This window comes from Cicer arietinum, chromosome 3, assembly GCF_000331145.2.
Source record: "Cicer arietinum cultivar CDC Frontier isolate Library 1 chromosome 3, Cicar.CDCFrontier_v2.0, whole genome shotgun sequence".
NCBI lineage: Eukaryota > Viridiplantae > Streptophyta > Magnoliopsida > Fabales > Fabaceae > Cicer > Cicer arietinum.
The window spans coordinates 72848370-72864478 of NC_021162.2; the positions used below are offsets into that span (position 1 = coordinate 72848370).

The 16109-nt window shown below is 33.4% G+C and overlaps 1 protein-coding gene across 1 annotated transcript; it reads right to left on the reverse strand.

Moving 5' to 3' along the window:
• Positions 1-840: 840 nt before the first annotated feature.
• Positions 841-14221, reverse strand: LOC101493297 (sister-chromatid cohesion protein 3). The gene is made up of 22 exons (XM_004494252.4): positions 14030-14221; positions 13746-13920; positions 13096-13208; positions 12806-12898; positions 12456-12619; positions 12098-12334; positions 11822-11966; positions 11533-11711; positions 11287-11432; positions 11068-11195; positions 6836-7003; positions 5840-6001; positions 5562-5759; positions 5337-5474; positions 5048-5251; positions 4813-4957; positions 4236-4342; positions 3994-4131; positions 3271-3533; positions 3068-3192; positions 1604-1876; positions 841-1089 (listed from the first exon to the last, which is right to left on the reverse strand). The coding sequence occupies exons 1-22, from the start codon at positions 14072-14074 to the stop codon at positions 1076-1078; spliced, it is 3360 nt and encodes a 1119-aa protein (XP_004494309.1). The 5' UTR covers positions 14075-14221; the 3' UTR covers positions 841-1075.
• Positions 14222-16109: the final 1888 nt, after the last annotated feature.

The window sequence follows — 16109 nt, forward strand, 5'->3', positions numbered from 1 at the left end:
ACACTTAATCGTAGAAACAAAAACAATTGAATACTTAATGGTATTTATTGCTACTACATCTTTTTTAGTCAACTCATTAGCCACATATGAACCTACAAATCATAAGGGTTGAAATTAGTGAATGAGAGACCAGAGGGATGCATAGATGATAATATAGAAGGAACATAGAGATCTACCTCTTATTTAGCTACTTTATTCTTTTACTACAAAATATTAATAATTAGTGGATTGTGTTGATTTGGGTGGAAGTTAGTGTTTGTTAATATGAATTAAAGTTTAACCCATAATATGTTCATCACCCTTCTCAAACCATCAATCCACCATGTAACGCTCATAGAGAAATCCATATCACGTTCATATTGTGAGAAGAGGGGGAAAAAAAAGAACTAGGGGAGATGAAATTAATACCTGACAAAATAAACATAAGTAGAAGATGGGAGAGTATGCAAGTTGTTTTCATCTTTCTACATCCACCAGCAATGGTCCCTAAATTTTCACTATGTCTAAAACACGAATGTAAGCGCAAACGGAAATAGATTGATATTTATGGTGCATATACTCATCAAGAACTCGAGTTATATTTCAGAATCGAAAAAGCAAAACAAAATCATGTTTAGCCTAAGTCCTTATATGTGATAATGTGAAAGAGCTTTATTAAGCTTGAAGCAAAGAATCTAACGACCCAACTATGCTTTATGTAGTACTTGGAACATGTTTCTTCCTTAGACATCTATTCTTTTCTTTGTACTTACTCTATTACTCTTCATTGAAATTATTGAGTAAATTGATTCAACTGTAACACGTGCCAAATGGTAGAAATAGGTTAGCAAGTTTTCTGCATGAAATCAGATAATGTCGACCTTTATAATGAAATTCTGCAAAGATTGTCACAACTTACACATACTAACATATTTCACCGGTAAGGCTATCAATCTTTAGTAGGATAGATTCTACGATCATGTACAATTGGCAAGTTGAATTACAACTACTAGTAGTCCTAATTTTAACAACTGCAGTAAACTAATATGTGCCAAACCAATTGCAAAAATACATTTTTTCCTCCAACGTTGTAACGCTAGTTTGAAGCTCCTGCACAATGGAAGAAACAGTGACATTGAGAGACAATATACAATAGGTTCTTCAAATAAGGAATGCAGTCATACTATTAACAGGAACCATTGACCTGATAAAATAATATAAAGCAGCATTCTATCAGTCATGTGATCAAGTCTATCTCGCATCAGAAGAAAGTCTATGAAGGTTGCAAAACCTCCAAAGTCATAGTCGCATTCTCGGTCAGAAAATTTCATAAAATAACGGTTGAGTTACTAACAAAGTTACATAGACAAGTTACTGTAAAGGAAAGTCCCCAGCCGACCTTTATAATGAAAAAGCAGTGCATTGAGTGTGTAAACCACAAAATGATTTTTTTTTTGTACCAAACATAGGAAAAAAGATTATGCTAGCACTTAGCTTGGATGCAAAATTTATTTCAATAATCAGACATGCAAATTTGGTTTAAACTGTAGTATAAATATCCCAATTCAATAAGCAACTAGATCTAAGACTGGTATTTAAATCTTGATCTGCTAATACGAGATACCTGATGTTCTAGAAGCAGATACATTATCTGTAGCTCTTACAGAATTCCCTGTCTTTGTCTGAAATTTGCTTTCAAGTCCCAGCGACCTTAACTTTGATGTGCGTCTGATAGAATGTATCAAAGGAGTGTCTTCATCTTGTGCATCTTGTTCAGATTCACTAATGGAATCCTCATCTTCACTTGAGCTATGCTCATCAAAAAGCTTCTTTCCGGGTATGTTTTGCATTTTACGTGGCCGACCCCGACGTCTAGTAGGAACCCCTTCTTTTTCATCTGAAAATGATTAGTGATGTTAGTCTTTACATTGAATATATCAATTCTCAGCATCACAAGTCACATCACCAATCGATATCTAATATCTTTTTGTCATTACGAATATTGTGAAAAATTAAAATTATTGCAAGATGCGGCTAAAGGGGAACTTTAGTTTACAAGCACCTTGTGCTCAAACAGAGTCGGCCAAAACTATGACGGTAGAGGTGTAATTAAACGGATGAAGTGCAACAACATCCATTGATTAAAAAATATTAATGACTAAGATTGTAATAAAATATATGCACATGCATAATAATTGTAAAACCTCAAATGAATTTTACAAATGTATACAATCCACACTTTACTTTTTTAAAGAACAACTCGTACGGGGGCAAAATATGTACTAATTGTCTTGATAGTCTAAATATTATATCGTTATAAACTATCAAGCATCCTCTACTGAATAAATCTAAATTCCTTGATAATTTTCTCATTATTCAGTTACGGTCACCTTTTTGTAAAGGTAATGTGTAGCACAGCCCACTATTACGCATCAACGAATATAGCAATAAATTTTAATCACATTCTCCTGAGCAGTGTTGTCGATGGCGGCGAACCGAAAAACCGCCATAAACATATGGCGGACGGCGTAACGGCAAATGGCAGAAGCATGGCAGAAGCATGGCAGACACATTAAAATACTTATCTTGAGTTATTTCCTATGATCAATTTATAATAATAGAGACATCTTAGAATATCTCTTATTATTATTATTATTTGTTCCTAATTTAGGATTGAGTCTATGTAGATCTATAAGTAGAGATTAGTATTGAGTCTTTTGTGATCAAGTCAACATAAACCTATTATCAATAATATTTTCTCTCCACCTTTTCTCTAAAATCCCACAACTTCCACAAAAATAAAAGGAATACTAGCAGATGAATGATTGAGCCAGCAAGCCAACAGGTAAGATCCGGTCAAAGTTAATTGGTTAATCAAGTCCCAACTGGAGAAAAATATTTGCCATTTGTCATTTAAATCTTGGCTTGACTTTTCAAGAATTTTTAAAACTGCATGTATATTATTTTGGTTGCATAAACTATATATTTTGATTTCAGTAGAGATCTAATAGTCTGTTGCTTTATAATGAAATGCGTTTGGATGTACAGTATAATTATATTCAAATAGAAAAAAAATTGCATAAACTACCTTGAAAAACTTCATTCTTTGCACATTTTTCCCGTAAGCTATCAACAAATGTACAATAGGGGCGCCAGCCACTGGGGTTTTCGTCTTTATTTACATTTTCTGTTCGCTTTTCGACATCCTTCTTACTATTTAACAGAAGCTGATTAAAATGTGCACATAAGCAAATGGTTGTGAATGACACTAACAAGGAGAAGTAAACTCACATTTCCAACACATCAGATGCAGGGAGCTTTGACACAAAATGGAGCACTGCTGCATCCAGAAAAGACAAATGTTTTGGAGCATCTACAAAAGCATATTCAATACCATCCTTGACAAGTTTTAAAATGTCTGGCCTGTGCTTGTTCCGGGCAGCCCCAATAAAAGTTCCAGAAAGTTGAGCAGCCAGTTTATTACACTCCGAGAAAGAGTTTTCTGATGAAATGTTGTCATTTCCAGACTTATCGACAGCATGCCGATGGTATGCCTGTGAGAATAAATAGATGAGCTATCAGAAAAGAGGGGAGATGAGGGCAAGATATAAAACATCAAGACCCCCCCTTAGGCAGAGGGATGGCGGAAAGACAGGCCCTCATTTCCTACCAACTCAAATTAAAATTCTTTAAGAAAAAAAAGTGATCCAACGTTGAACTGTTTCAACACTGAACTAAGGGTAAAACTATAGGATTTGGAAGGTAGACAGGACATATAAAATATTAGAAATCAATATCAAATGAGGAACAAGCCAATATAAGCCATGTGACCCTTCAAATACATAATACAGAAATTAATTTTTTGTATTTATATTACAATTAAGTTGGACATGTGGCTAAAGATCATCTGTTTATTGCTGCTAGAGATACCCTCATAATAATTTATAAAAGACAAAAGACAACACAACTTTATCTATCACGTATATATAAGAAAACATCCAGAACAACAATTGCCTTTTTAAGTGCTTCAAGAAAAATGGCTGCCAAATCATCTTCTGTTTTTTTCAGAACTGTGATCAGATGCTTTACAGTCTCAGCCAGACTTGTCCCGTGCATTACAAAATGAGAAATAATCTCAGGAGCAAGATAATCCTGCATTAGTAAAGCGGCAATTGTCACTAGTAAGAAAATATTTTTGCCGAGTAAAGCGGCAATTGTCATAAGTCATAACTACTAAGAAACAAATAACAACTTACCTTTGGGACAACATCAGTACAAATCAGCTTGCAAGCAGTAATTAAAACTGCAGATCTATTAATCTCCTCCGAAAATTCTTTGTTTACATCGTCCTCTTCTGCTTCATCTGAAAATTGATAGGCAAGTGAAACAGATTTCTAGCATTATAAACATGATGAGTGCACAATAGAAATATGAAGAATGAGAGTATTTAGCAGGATTAAATCCAAATTTAATTAGCAAATGGAACTTCAAATGTGATGTTCAACAAATAGACAGTGATCATTGCGTATTGACATTTTGTAATTGTTGAAGTATTGTAAGATATTGAGAATATTATTAGTATCCTTGAGATGAGATATTATCCTGATTGTATTTTACGTGGTTCTTTCCTTTTTTTCCTTTCTTATTGATTCTATTCCCTAATCTTGCAAGATTGGTAAGCTCAGGTTCATGTATATATATTGTACTTTATGCTGATTCTATACAGTGTACATACAATCTTTTCAGTCTCAAGTGCAATAATTTGTTTCAGGTAAAAATTAAGAAACATAAGATGAATTAGTCCATCATCTTTAGCATATCTGTTGGGGTTACCTGAAACATTAAGCTGTTGTTGACAAAGTTCCCAGAACTTCTGAACCACGTATGCATTAGGCTGATATCCCAACCTTTCCAGATTTGACTTACTAAAGGTTGTTTTCCTAAATAAACACCATGTTGATGCAAGCAAAGTGCATACCTTTGGCAAATAGCACATTTTTTTAAACTTCAAGACATGATATATTTACACAAGAGAAAAAAGAAGGAAAAAAAGTCAGAGTTCTCTTACTCTGCAAGCAAGTTCACTTCCACTTTTGCCTCCTTCATTGCTATCAGTAGCCAAGTTTACAAAGTATTCAAGTTCTTGTAAAAAATTATCACGCTTAGAGAGGAGAGAAGTCAAGGATGCAGCAGAAACACTTTCTCCATCTACTATGGACTGCAAACTCCAAGCCAGATGAAAATACATGTTCTGAAGCAGGAAACCAACAACCTAATTGGGGAATAAGCAGAAGATTAATCAAACACAAATAAGAATGTCACAGGAAACATAACACCAGTGAGCAGCCATTACATACCTCATCCTCCATATTTCTAAAATCACGTAGCACCATAACAATGTCTTCATAAAGGCTATCAATAGGCACATATCTAGACAAATGGAGTTCATGCAGCCTCTTCAAATTTACAAGAAGAGCATATTCATCACCCCCATCCTGCAGTGTCAACTCTCTATAAGTTAAGTTTCTCCTAAGAGATCCAAAAGTAACAGTCGCATGACATTTGAGTTCTGATTAGCATACCACTACTTTAATTGCAAATTTCAACTTAGCAATAACTTCATCCTCAAGTTCCTTTAACTTATTTCGAGCAAAGTCTTGCAATTCCCCTTGACTTTCTGTGCAACAAAAGTTAATTGCCTTCATACAAGCTCTTAGAGGGTCCTTGTCACCATGCTTAAAAAATGCCTCTTTCATGAGCTGGAGGACATTTTTGAAATTCTGAAAAAGCAAGCAATAATTAATTAATTTCAGAATCATCATAAATAGTCTAAAAGCACCTGCAAGAAGGAATTGCCAACCTGTTCCTGCCTCTTCAAGGAATAAAACTCAAGGTTCATATACAAAACAATCTCCACCAACAATGACACTTTCGCTTTATCTGAAATAAACTTCCGCAAGAGTAATGGGTAAGTCTTCATCATGGCAACAGTTATATCCTGTTTATTATTTTCAAATATTTCCTGTCATATATTGGAAGAGAAGAGATTAGAGCCTGTCACGAAGAACAATGAAACAAACCATGTAGCACAAAGAACATTAATCAATCACCACCAATGCAGGAACAACAAAAACACCAAAGCATAAGAGTATGTTAGATCTCTTAGTAGTAAATATTATTAGGTAGTTATTATGTTATTAGGCAGCAGCTATTAATTATGTTATTAGACAGCTTATACAAATAGGGAAACTGAAGACAAAAGCAGTAGGCATTTATTTTGGGACTGGAAATTGATTGGAAGAGACCAAGCCTCACAAATTCATGAAAGGGAGAGACCAAGACTCTCGAACTTCTTGGATAGGAAGTGACTATCTTAATTTTCCTTTGTTTTCTCTCTTATAATTACGTAAACTAGATTTCTTTTGTAATCCAAATTCTGGCCATAATAACCAGAATTGCTCGATAAGAGTTGTTTATTTCCTTTAAATTTCTATATTTGGTATCCGTTTCTATCAGAGTACTTTTAGAATTACTACTGGTCAACAATCCAGTGAGCGTATTTTCTGTTACTGAAATTAACTACATGCCTGCAGCAATTAGAGGTTTACACTTTGAAGGTGCAATTAAAAAACCACAATTCTTATAAAAAAATTATGAAAATATATTCCTATTCCTACAGAAATTCAACAAGAACAAAAATATCTGTACTATATATAGAAATATGGCTTGCGAAAAATTTTACATCATAAAATAAACATTAAAACACCACATGCAACACACATCGAATCCCAATATAAAACTAAAACCAAGAAATCGGGATTTGGATTGAAAACTTGAAAATCAAAGTTAGACAAACTTTTTGGGCTTTGCTGTAGTATTGCTTTCTGTTATCAGTAGCAGGAACAATCCTTTCTCCAACGGCCTTTTTCACTGATGCACACAGGAGTCGCACCAAGTTTGTTGCACCATTGTCAGAGATTGATGGATTTTCATCGAGGAGCATGGATACAATGCACTTCCAATCCTGCAAACAAAATATTGAGTACCGTCAAGAAAGCATATTACTCAGTCAAGCACATCGATAAATCTGACCTAAAAAAATTTATGACTTATTCTTTGGTAGAATATCACAAGGGCAGCAGTAACAGAAAACAGGTTCAATTTTGCAAGCAAATACATTGTGCCGAAACCCATAATATTGAGAGAAATCCATTGTTCCAGATGTCTACCCAACCCGGTCCTCTGCTACTATTCATCTTGGATCATCAAAGACTAATATATAGAAAAGAGAAAGAGAGAATTGTAAAATCAAATTTTCATATATTAATGAAAGAAAAAACTGAACCAAAATTTCAGATTACAATGATTTATAAATGAACCAGTGCCACGCTGGCAGAGGCTAACTAACTGTTGTGGTTTCTTGAGCACTGACGAACCTTCTATGAGCTGAAGCTTGTTGAGAAAGGCAGCGAAAGAAACCCTATATGCTTTTATATTCACACACACCCACAAGATCAAGGTGGTGAGACTGGGAAGAAGGAGAAGCCACATTGAGCTTGAGAGCAAACACATGATGCAGTTCAGTTGTGATATTGGTAAGTAGATGGGGGAGTTGCCAATGATGATATCATTATATATACATAAACCAATAGGTATACCATCAGAGGAGGAGTCACACTAGCTGATATGGAAACCAAAATCCACCACAGCACCTGGGACTTTCAAACCATTGATGAAGGTTTGAGGCCATAAAGGGCTTTATGCAGACGACAAACTAGGGTAGAATAAGGTGAGGTGAAGTTAGGAGGCTGATCCATATAAACCTCTTCAACAAAAATACCATTTAAGAAGACATTCTTGATGTTTACTTGCTGAATTACCCATTTATTTGTGAGAGTAATGTGAGGATCAACCTGATGGTGATAGGATTGATGACAGGTGAAAAGGTTTCATGAAAGTCAAAAGCATGGAGTTGGTGAAAACTGATAGAATTAGTGGGCTTAAGACTAGTGAAAGGCCCAAATCTGCAGTGTGGAGAACTTATGTCCGCAAGGGTAAAAAAGAGAATAAGCAGTCTATTAATGACCGGGCAGAGAAACTCATTAAATTCTAGGGATTTCAGTTACACATAGGGGAATAAATTAAGGAGGGTAGGGGAATATTGCTCATGAATAATTATTATTTTCATTGAATTAGGAGATACTATTTTCTTTGGAGGAGCTTTGCTCTGGGTTATACATTGTATCAGAATTTTCCCTTCTTCCATAAATCAATAAATTTCCATTTTATCTATCATTTTACGTTCACAGATCCCTATTTTTATGTGATTTTATCAAAAACCCTTGGCAACTAACGGGGCTTTATATTTATTTATGGTGCCATCAACATTCTCCTTGCCACGAAAAATCCATTTGCACCCAATAACCTTTATATTTAGAGGAAGAGGTACAAGAGACCAAGTTTTGTTCTTTTCAAGAATAGAAAATATATTTCTCATGGCTGCCAACCACATGGGATTCTTGAGGGCTTGATTGATAGTACAAGATTCAATATGGGTAAGGAAGACTAAGGGATGAAGCCTAGGTAGGACATTGGCAGTTTTGGTTTATGTAGGATGGGTATTGGTTGGTTGAGGGGAACCACTGAAATGGGATGAGGCAAGGGAAGATGATTTAGAGGAAGGAAATAAAGGAGGGGCGCTTGTTGTAGGGGAGACTGGGAAAGCCCCCTAAGATGGTGACGAAACCACACTAGTACAGATAGAAGTGAGTTATGGTGAAAGACTGTTAGAGGGAAGAAAAGGTATAGACACAGAAATGGAAGCAAGAGAAACAAAGGTGGAAAAAGGTTTGGGAGAAGTGAATTAAAGGAAACCTAGATTAATTGAAGAGGACAGCCATTGAAATATAAAGTCTACCAATAGGGGGAGACATTTATAACCCTTGTGAGAGGTTGAATAACCTAGAATCAATGTCCTCAGTAGACTCAAATAACATTTGTCCACACCCTTTCAAACTAAAGATTTTGGTCTTTGGAAAAAAAAATTGGAGATTGAAGTTGCTCAGACTAAGACAGATAATCAACAAAAACTTCTCTTGATACACTTGATGAGACTAGAATGTTCGATTATAGATCAAGTGATACTCTAATGGATCCCAACATCAAGCAACTACTAGGTCAAGGGGAGCCATTTAAAGACTATCAGAATTTGGGTAGCATCCTTAACAACCCCCACAAAATCGGCTAGTAGGGTGAGGACTATCCACCACTTATAAACACTATGTCAGACCTTCTCTCTTCCAATGTGGAACTCTTAACACCCCTCTTATGTCCAAGACTGGACGTGGTCTGAAAGTAGGTGGCCTAATAGATATTGGATAGGTTCTGATACAATATTAGAATTTGGGTTGGACATTTCACAATCCTCACAAAACCGGCGTATAGGGTGAGGACTACCCACCACTTATAAACACTTTGTCAGACATTCTCTCATCCAATGTAGGACTCTTAAAAATGTTGAAGTTGTGGGATTTTAGAGAAAATGAGGAGAGAAAATAATAAGAGCTTGAATATTATTGATAATAACTTTATAGTAACTTGATTACAAAAGACTCGATACTAATCTCTATTTATAGAGATACATACTTAATCCTAAATCAGGAACAAATCACAATAATAATGACATATTCTAAGATATCTCTATGATTATAAATTGATCTTAGGAAATAACTCAAGATACTTTAATATAATATAAAAGATATTATAAGATATTTTGTAATATTCTAAAAAAAAGCAAAGCTTGCCCTTCTATAAAAACATGTATTTGAAAGTTTCAAACCAATAATATTGGAAACCCAAAATATTTAAACTTAAATACAATTCAAAGAGAGAGAGGCGTGCTTTAGGGAGAGAAAGGTAAGACCGGTACATATTGGACAAAGATAGGGCCACTGCACCTGAGACACCACCGGGAAAAAAACTAAGAATGACCATGAACAGAAAAAGAAGTCATCTGTGGAAAAAGAGACACCACCGAAATGATCATCTGTGGAAATAGAAGTCACTGATATAATCTATAAGTAAGAACCGAATTGCATGTCAAACACTGAAGAACAAGTAGTCTATATGCATGTTGCTCGAAATAAAAAACTGAAAACAAATCCGGAATCAGGAGGGAAAATCCAATCTAGACAACTGAACCATCGTGCAAAAAGGTTGACGGACTCGCCTACACTCGACGTTGGCGTGAGAGATGAACATGACTGATCTTGGAGGTGCATGAACGCGCGTGTAGCAACTTTTGACTTGAAAATATGGGTTGTGTTCATTGGGAGATTCCGTACACAATGCAAGTGGTTATGTCAGAAAACTTGCTGAAAAACTTTTCAAGTAGGGCGGCAGCGACAAATGGCGGCAATGATTGTGGATGGAAATGACAGCGGTCAGAAAAAGGAATGATCACGCCAAAAAAGAGAAACAATGATTATATTCCCAAACTGTTGGAAACAATGATTATAGTCGCAAGGCCGATTGCAAAAGTAGAGTATTGGTCTATGGCAGTAACAACTCACATGGATGAGATAGTTACTCCAACAATTCACCTTGGGAGATGTCAAAGCAATGAAATTAATTTGAGTGACAACCAAGTTGCACTTCATATCGCTTCCAATCTAATCTTTCATGAAATAACTAAAGCACAAAGAGATCAACTACCATATTGTGAGATATAACATTCTTTCAAGAGAAATCGTGACTGGATTTTGTTGGTTCTAATTATGTTGGTTCTAATGATCAACTGGTTGATTGGTGGCCAATTCCTTTAGACGACATCAAGTTGAATCCATTTGTAAGAAGTTTGGTGCATATAACATGTATCAACTTGAGAGGAAGTGTTAAAATTAGCCACATGTTGATATTTGTCCTAGTTGTATAGAATTAGGAATTAGCTACTAACTAGAAAGAGATTGCTCAATATCATCCTTGAGCATTCATTATATTTATTGTAAATACATTATAAAATAGAGAAAGGTGTGCTCGCCTCTGCTTTAGACACACATATTACAAACATAACAAGTTACATAGGCATACCTTCATAGCTTTCATATAATCCCACACATCATCAATCACATAAATACTCAAAATAGGATCGGATGGGAACTCCTCGAGAATTCGCAACATTCTATTAAGATGGACCTCAGAAGAATTGTCATTTTCACCTGGAAAGAAATTGTCTTCATCACATGCTTGTCTTGGTCAAAATTAAGGTATTTGTTTTAAATACAAAAGTTTCATGAATAGACTTCAAACCTCTTGATCCTGATTGGGTGCTATTAAAATTTTGAGCAATCAAGTGATCGTACACTAATGCTCCAATGGCATGTCTGATTTCTGGAGGATCATCAATCAGCAAATCATACAAAGGACCCAAGTCCTCTTCAGAAATAAGTTGATGTCTGCATAAACCAAGAAACCAACTCTCAATTTAAAATCATTTGCATGCAATCTCACCAGTAAAAAAGTAATATATCATTGAAAAAGGTTTGAAATAAAGACCTTAATAGTTGTTTAACAAGGCCTATGGCCTGAACGGCCACAGCAACATCAACGTCATCAGCAAGCTCAATCATCCGGCCAGAAAATCTCTCGGTAAACAAACCAAGGGTCGGTACGTTATCATCCATCTCATAAAGATTTTGCAGTGCTCTTATTGAAGCCTTTCTTACACCGGCATTCTACAAATTGGAGGGAAGGGGAAAAGGTAAAAATCAAAATTAGAAACAAGTTGTATAGTACAAGATAAACTAAAAGAGGCAATATCAAAAATCTAAAACTTGTTCGTTACTTTGTCATTCAGCGTCCACCCAAGATATTTCAAGTATAAATCCTGCAAAAAAAGTGACGGGTATGACAAGATCCATGCCCCGAGTGACTCAATGCATGACATTCTAATATTGGGATCAATGTCTCTGTAGCGATGCACAAATAACCTTCACCAAAAGATTACATGGAGATGTTAGATATATAGCTATAACGACAGAAGAACTATAATATTCATAACAAACAATAACTTTCTACTCCTTTACAGAAAAATAGTTTCTTTAGTTTCACAAACTCCTACCCAGTAAATATCTTGCGCATCATCTCCTCCAATAATGTTATCTTCTCATGTGTATCTGAAAATCTTTTATTTAGTGACTCCGTCCGAGGCCCTTCGGTTTTTTTCTTCTTTTCAGCATCCAATTGTCTACGAGTAGTCTCTCTTTGTGCACCAAGCATATTAGCAATAGTTATATATGATGTGACCAACGAAAGACCCATCAATGAAGCGACTTGACGATAAACTCGTGGAGGGGTGCTACATACATACATCAGTAGATAAAAACCATCACACACACACACATACACAAACATATATATATATACAAATTACAGAACTAATATTAGCAAAAGTTGAATCTCTGGAAAGTCATACTAACCATGATAGTGCAATGATATAGTCCATGCACTTGTCAAATAAAACCTGGTCAAACAATGGTCCATGCTGACATTCACGGACCAAATTATCCCATAATGATTCTAGATTCTCTTTGAAGTTTTTTAACTCCTTCTTTTTGGAATTTGTATAATCTTCAACTTCACCCTAAAATGTCAAAGGTACACAAGGGAGGGTAAATGTCTACATCTAGCTCATAATCTGACATAAATCAAAAGAGGAGGCTGAAGACTCAAATGGCACACTATCAGTTTTACTATGAACTTAGCAAATACATAAATGTAAACAGATGACAAATGTGAAACAAAAAATAAATGTGAGAAAGTTGTATACCCTTTTAGCACAGTTGACAAGACCAACAACAACATCATCGACATCAATTTCATCCAAAAGATCACTTTTGTCAGGATACTTGGCTCCACATGCCTACACAGTTTAAAATTTCATTCCACCGTTATCAACAAGAGTTCCAAAATCAAAAACAATTTTTACTTCCACTGAAAATCTTTAAGCAATGAAAAAATAATTAAGTTAGCCAAGTTTCTACAACACCTACTCTGGGCCCTTGATTTGTCACATGAAACTGAAAATGTCAAACTCTAACATTCTTTTAACTATTATACCTCAAACAGCATTGTCAAGAGTTCAACCATTGCAGGTCCTGGATCCTTTTCGTAGCTTTCAACCCAAAGTTTGACCACATTAGGAATAAGTTTTCCGTTACCTTTGATCGCCTCTACATAAAAGCATACAAGAAATCAGCGACGGACCTTAACGCATAACGAAATCTACAACTGCAATCAAAACTGTGCTCTAAATATGGAAAACCAAAAACCATACTCTAAAAACTCACTTAAAAAGAAAGAAAGAAAACTGTCGCACAATTTAACCTACCAAAGTTTCGACGGACACAATAAAAATAACAAAAATGTTGAATGTTACTAGAACATTTTTTACTAAACACGAAATACACTGTTATAAAATTGCAATTACTTTTTTACACCTCAATAGTTTTCTATTTACCACTATCCATTTATGGTCAGTTTTAATATACTGTCGTCAAATTTCGTTACACCGGTGTTCATAACTTTTAGCATAGCTCTAAAAATAAATAACAGCGCATAATTTCACTTCACTAAAACGTTGCACGTGAATTCACCCAAAATAAAGTGTTCAACGTGAAATTTTCAATCAGGTAGTTTCAAACCCTAAATAACTAAACAAGTGAACAGTAAAGGAAATTGTAGAGAGTACTAGAGAGTTTTCAGTCTACCAATAAAATTCTGATCAGTGGGATTAAGCGTGGCGCTCGCGGTTCCTTCGTGAGTACGATTTCGCTTAGATTTTGGACGCGCTTCTTCAAAATCATCGTGCGAACTCTCTCGTTCTGCTTGCTCTACATCGGCGTCAACTTCCTTAGGAATTTGCTTCGGAGGTCTACCCCTTTTCTGTTTGAATTGAAAACAGAAAAACGAAATTAGGTCAAATCAGAGTCCAATTGGGGAAAACGAGTAGATTATTAGTATGAAAATATGTAGTGTGAGAATTGAAACTAACGGAACGACGAATGGATGCTTCGGAGGGTGGAGCAGGATCTTCCATGACCTAAAGCTTCTGCAACACAACACAAGAGGGCGATTTCGAAGTAGCTTTGAGGAATAGAAATTAGAGAGAAGTGGATTGATTTTAGCACACCGAATAAGAACGAAAATATCTCCCGCCAAATTATTCTTATTTACATTTTACACCTAAAACCACCGTTTTTTAAAACTGGTTTCGATTTATATTTTCGATTTCTCAAAATAAAAAACGGTTTCTATTTAATGGATGTCACTTTCTATTTACTTTCATCATAATGGATATATCACTTTTAGAAATATTAATTTTGCACCAACATATAATAGATAGTTTCTATTGGAATGTTTGTTATATGATTTCTGTGCATATTTGATTTTCTCTTTATTTTTATTTTATTTTTTTATCAAATCAATAGAAATGAATTCTAAGTCGAAATGATATTATAACTATAACATTTTTTATATTAATTATAAAATAATATATTTTAAAAGAGATTTTCTTCATTTACCGGAGATATAAACCCTCACAAGTCACAACACAATTATATTTGTAAAACATATTTGATAAATTTAGAGTTTAGATACATGAAAAGTAATCTATAAGATATTAAGCAAAAAGCACCTCGACTTTTTCAAATTTATTATTCTTACTTTGAGCATAATTGATCCAATTAATTATGTTACAAATTTATTTAACAAAAATGGATCAATATTAAAAATATATTAATGTTTCTTTTTAATTTACTTTGCAGTGAAGTAAGAGTATTCTGTGTGTATTTATTTGAACGAAGACTTTACTATTACTAAATCTCAGTTTGAAAATAACATATTTACATTCAATCAGAGCTACATTGATTAGAAAAACGTCACGTTAGTGTAAAGGCGAAGTGAAGAAAAAGAGATCGAACAAAGTTAATAAACAAAATAGTTATGAAATTATAAATTCAGTTAAATTAGTCTCTTAAATTTGCAAATTAACATAAACATCTTTAAAATTGTAAAATATTAATCAACATAATTGTATTTAAAATTTTATCGTTAGAAACTATGATGTTACAAGTTAATTAAATATGTAAAATTTGTACTAATTTTCGTATGAAATTTAAATATTTTATTGATTAATTTATAAATAATTAGTGGATGCAACATTATAATTGCTCATAAATTGTCTTTGACAAACTTCAATGAAGAATTTATTTCAAAAAAAATAATATTAATGTGAAATAAACATTGATAAGTCACGTCAAGTCAAAATATCCTACAATTTCAAGATTCAATTTGTCATACTTGCTCGTTTGATTGGTGTGATATAATAATATACGATAATATATATGATATAAATCTTTACAATTATAAGATAATATACGATAAGATAGTGACATGATAAACATTATTATATCAGGTGTTTGATATACACACATAATAACCAACACAATAATATTTTACTTTGTCATTTATTTGATATACATCTCATCATCATATGATTATATACTATATTTAAATAACAAAATCACTATTGTGAACAATTATATATTATTATTTTTTACAATTAACTTATTATATTTTAAATATTATAAAATTAACAAAAAAAATAAATAAATAATAAAATAATTTTATATTAAAACTATCTATTGACATTACTAAATAAGAAATTTAAATTTTAAAAACAAAATCATAAATAATCAAATAATTACATTTTATTTGTTGAAATGTTAAAAAAGATATAAAATATACTATATGTAAATAACAAGAATACCTTGTAAACAAATGATAAGTATTTTAAAATTTTAATTAACTTCTATATTTTTATAATTGTAAATACTAATTTATTAAATTATATAAAAGACAATACTACCCTTACGTAAAATCACAAAAAAAATTACATTAATTATTATTTTATTTTTAAATTAAAAATTAAATTCTATTAATTATTTTTCTATTTAATCAGATTAACATTTTTATATTTTATAAATTATATTTATATTTTATTATATTTCAATTTATATTTTAAAAAAATAATTAAGTAAACTATTATTTTTATCATATTCTGTTGGTTTCTA

Bases quoted from the DNA above. Each gene is read 5' to 3' on its own strand.
- LOC101493297 (XM_004494252.4), bottom strand. From the start codon at position 14,074: ATGGAAGATCCTGCTCCACCCTCCGAAGCATCCATTCGTCGTTCC. The intron at 12,899-13,095 runs GTATAATAGTTA...TAAACTGTGTAG, and splicing joins TCTTGACAATGCTGTTTGAG to GCATGTGGAGCCAAGTATCC. The intron at 11,196-11,286 runs GTTTGAAGTCTA...ATTTCTTTCCAG, and splicing joins CACCCAATCAGGATCAAGAG to GTGAAAATGACAATTCTTCT.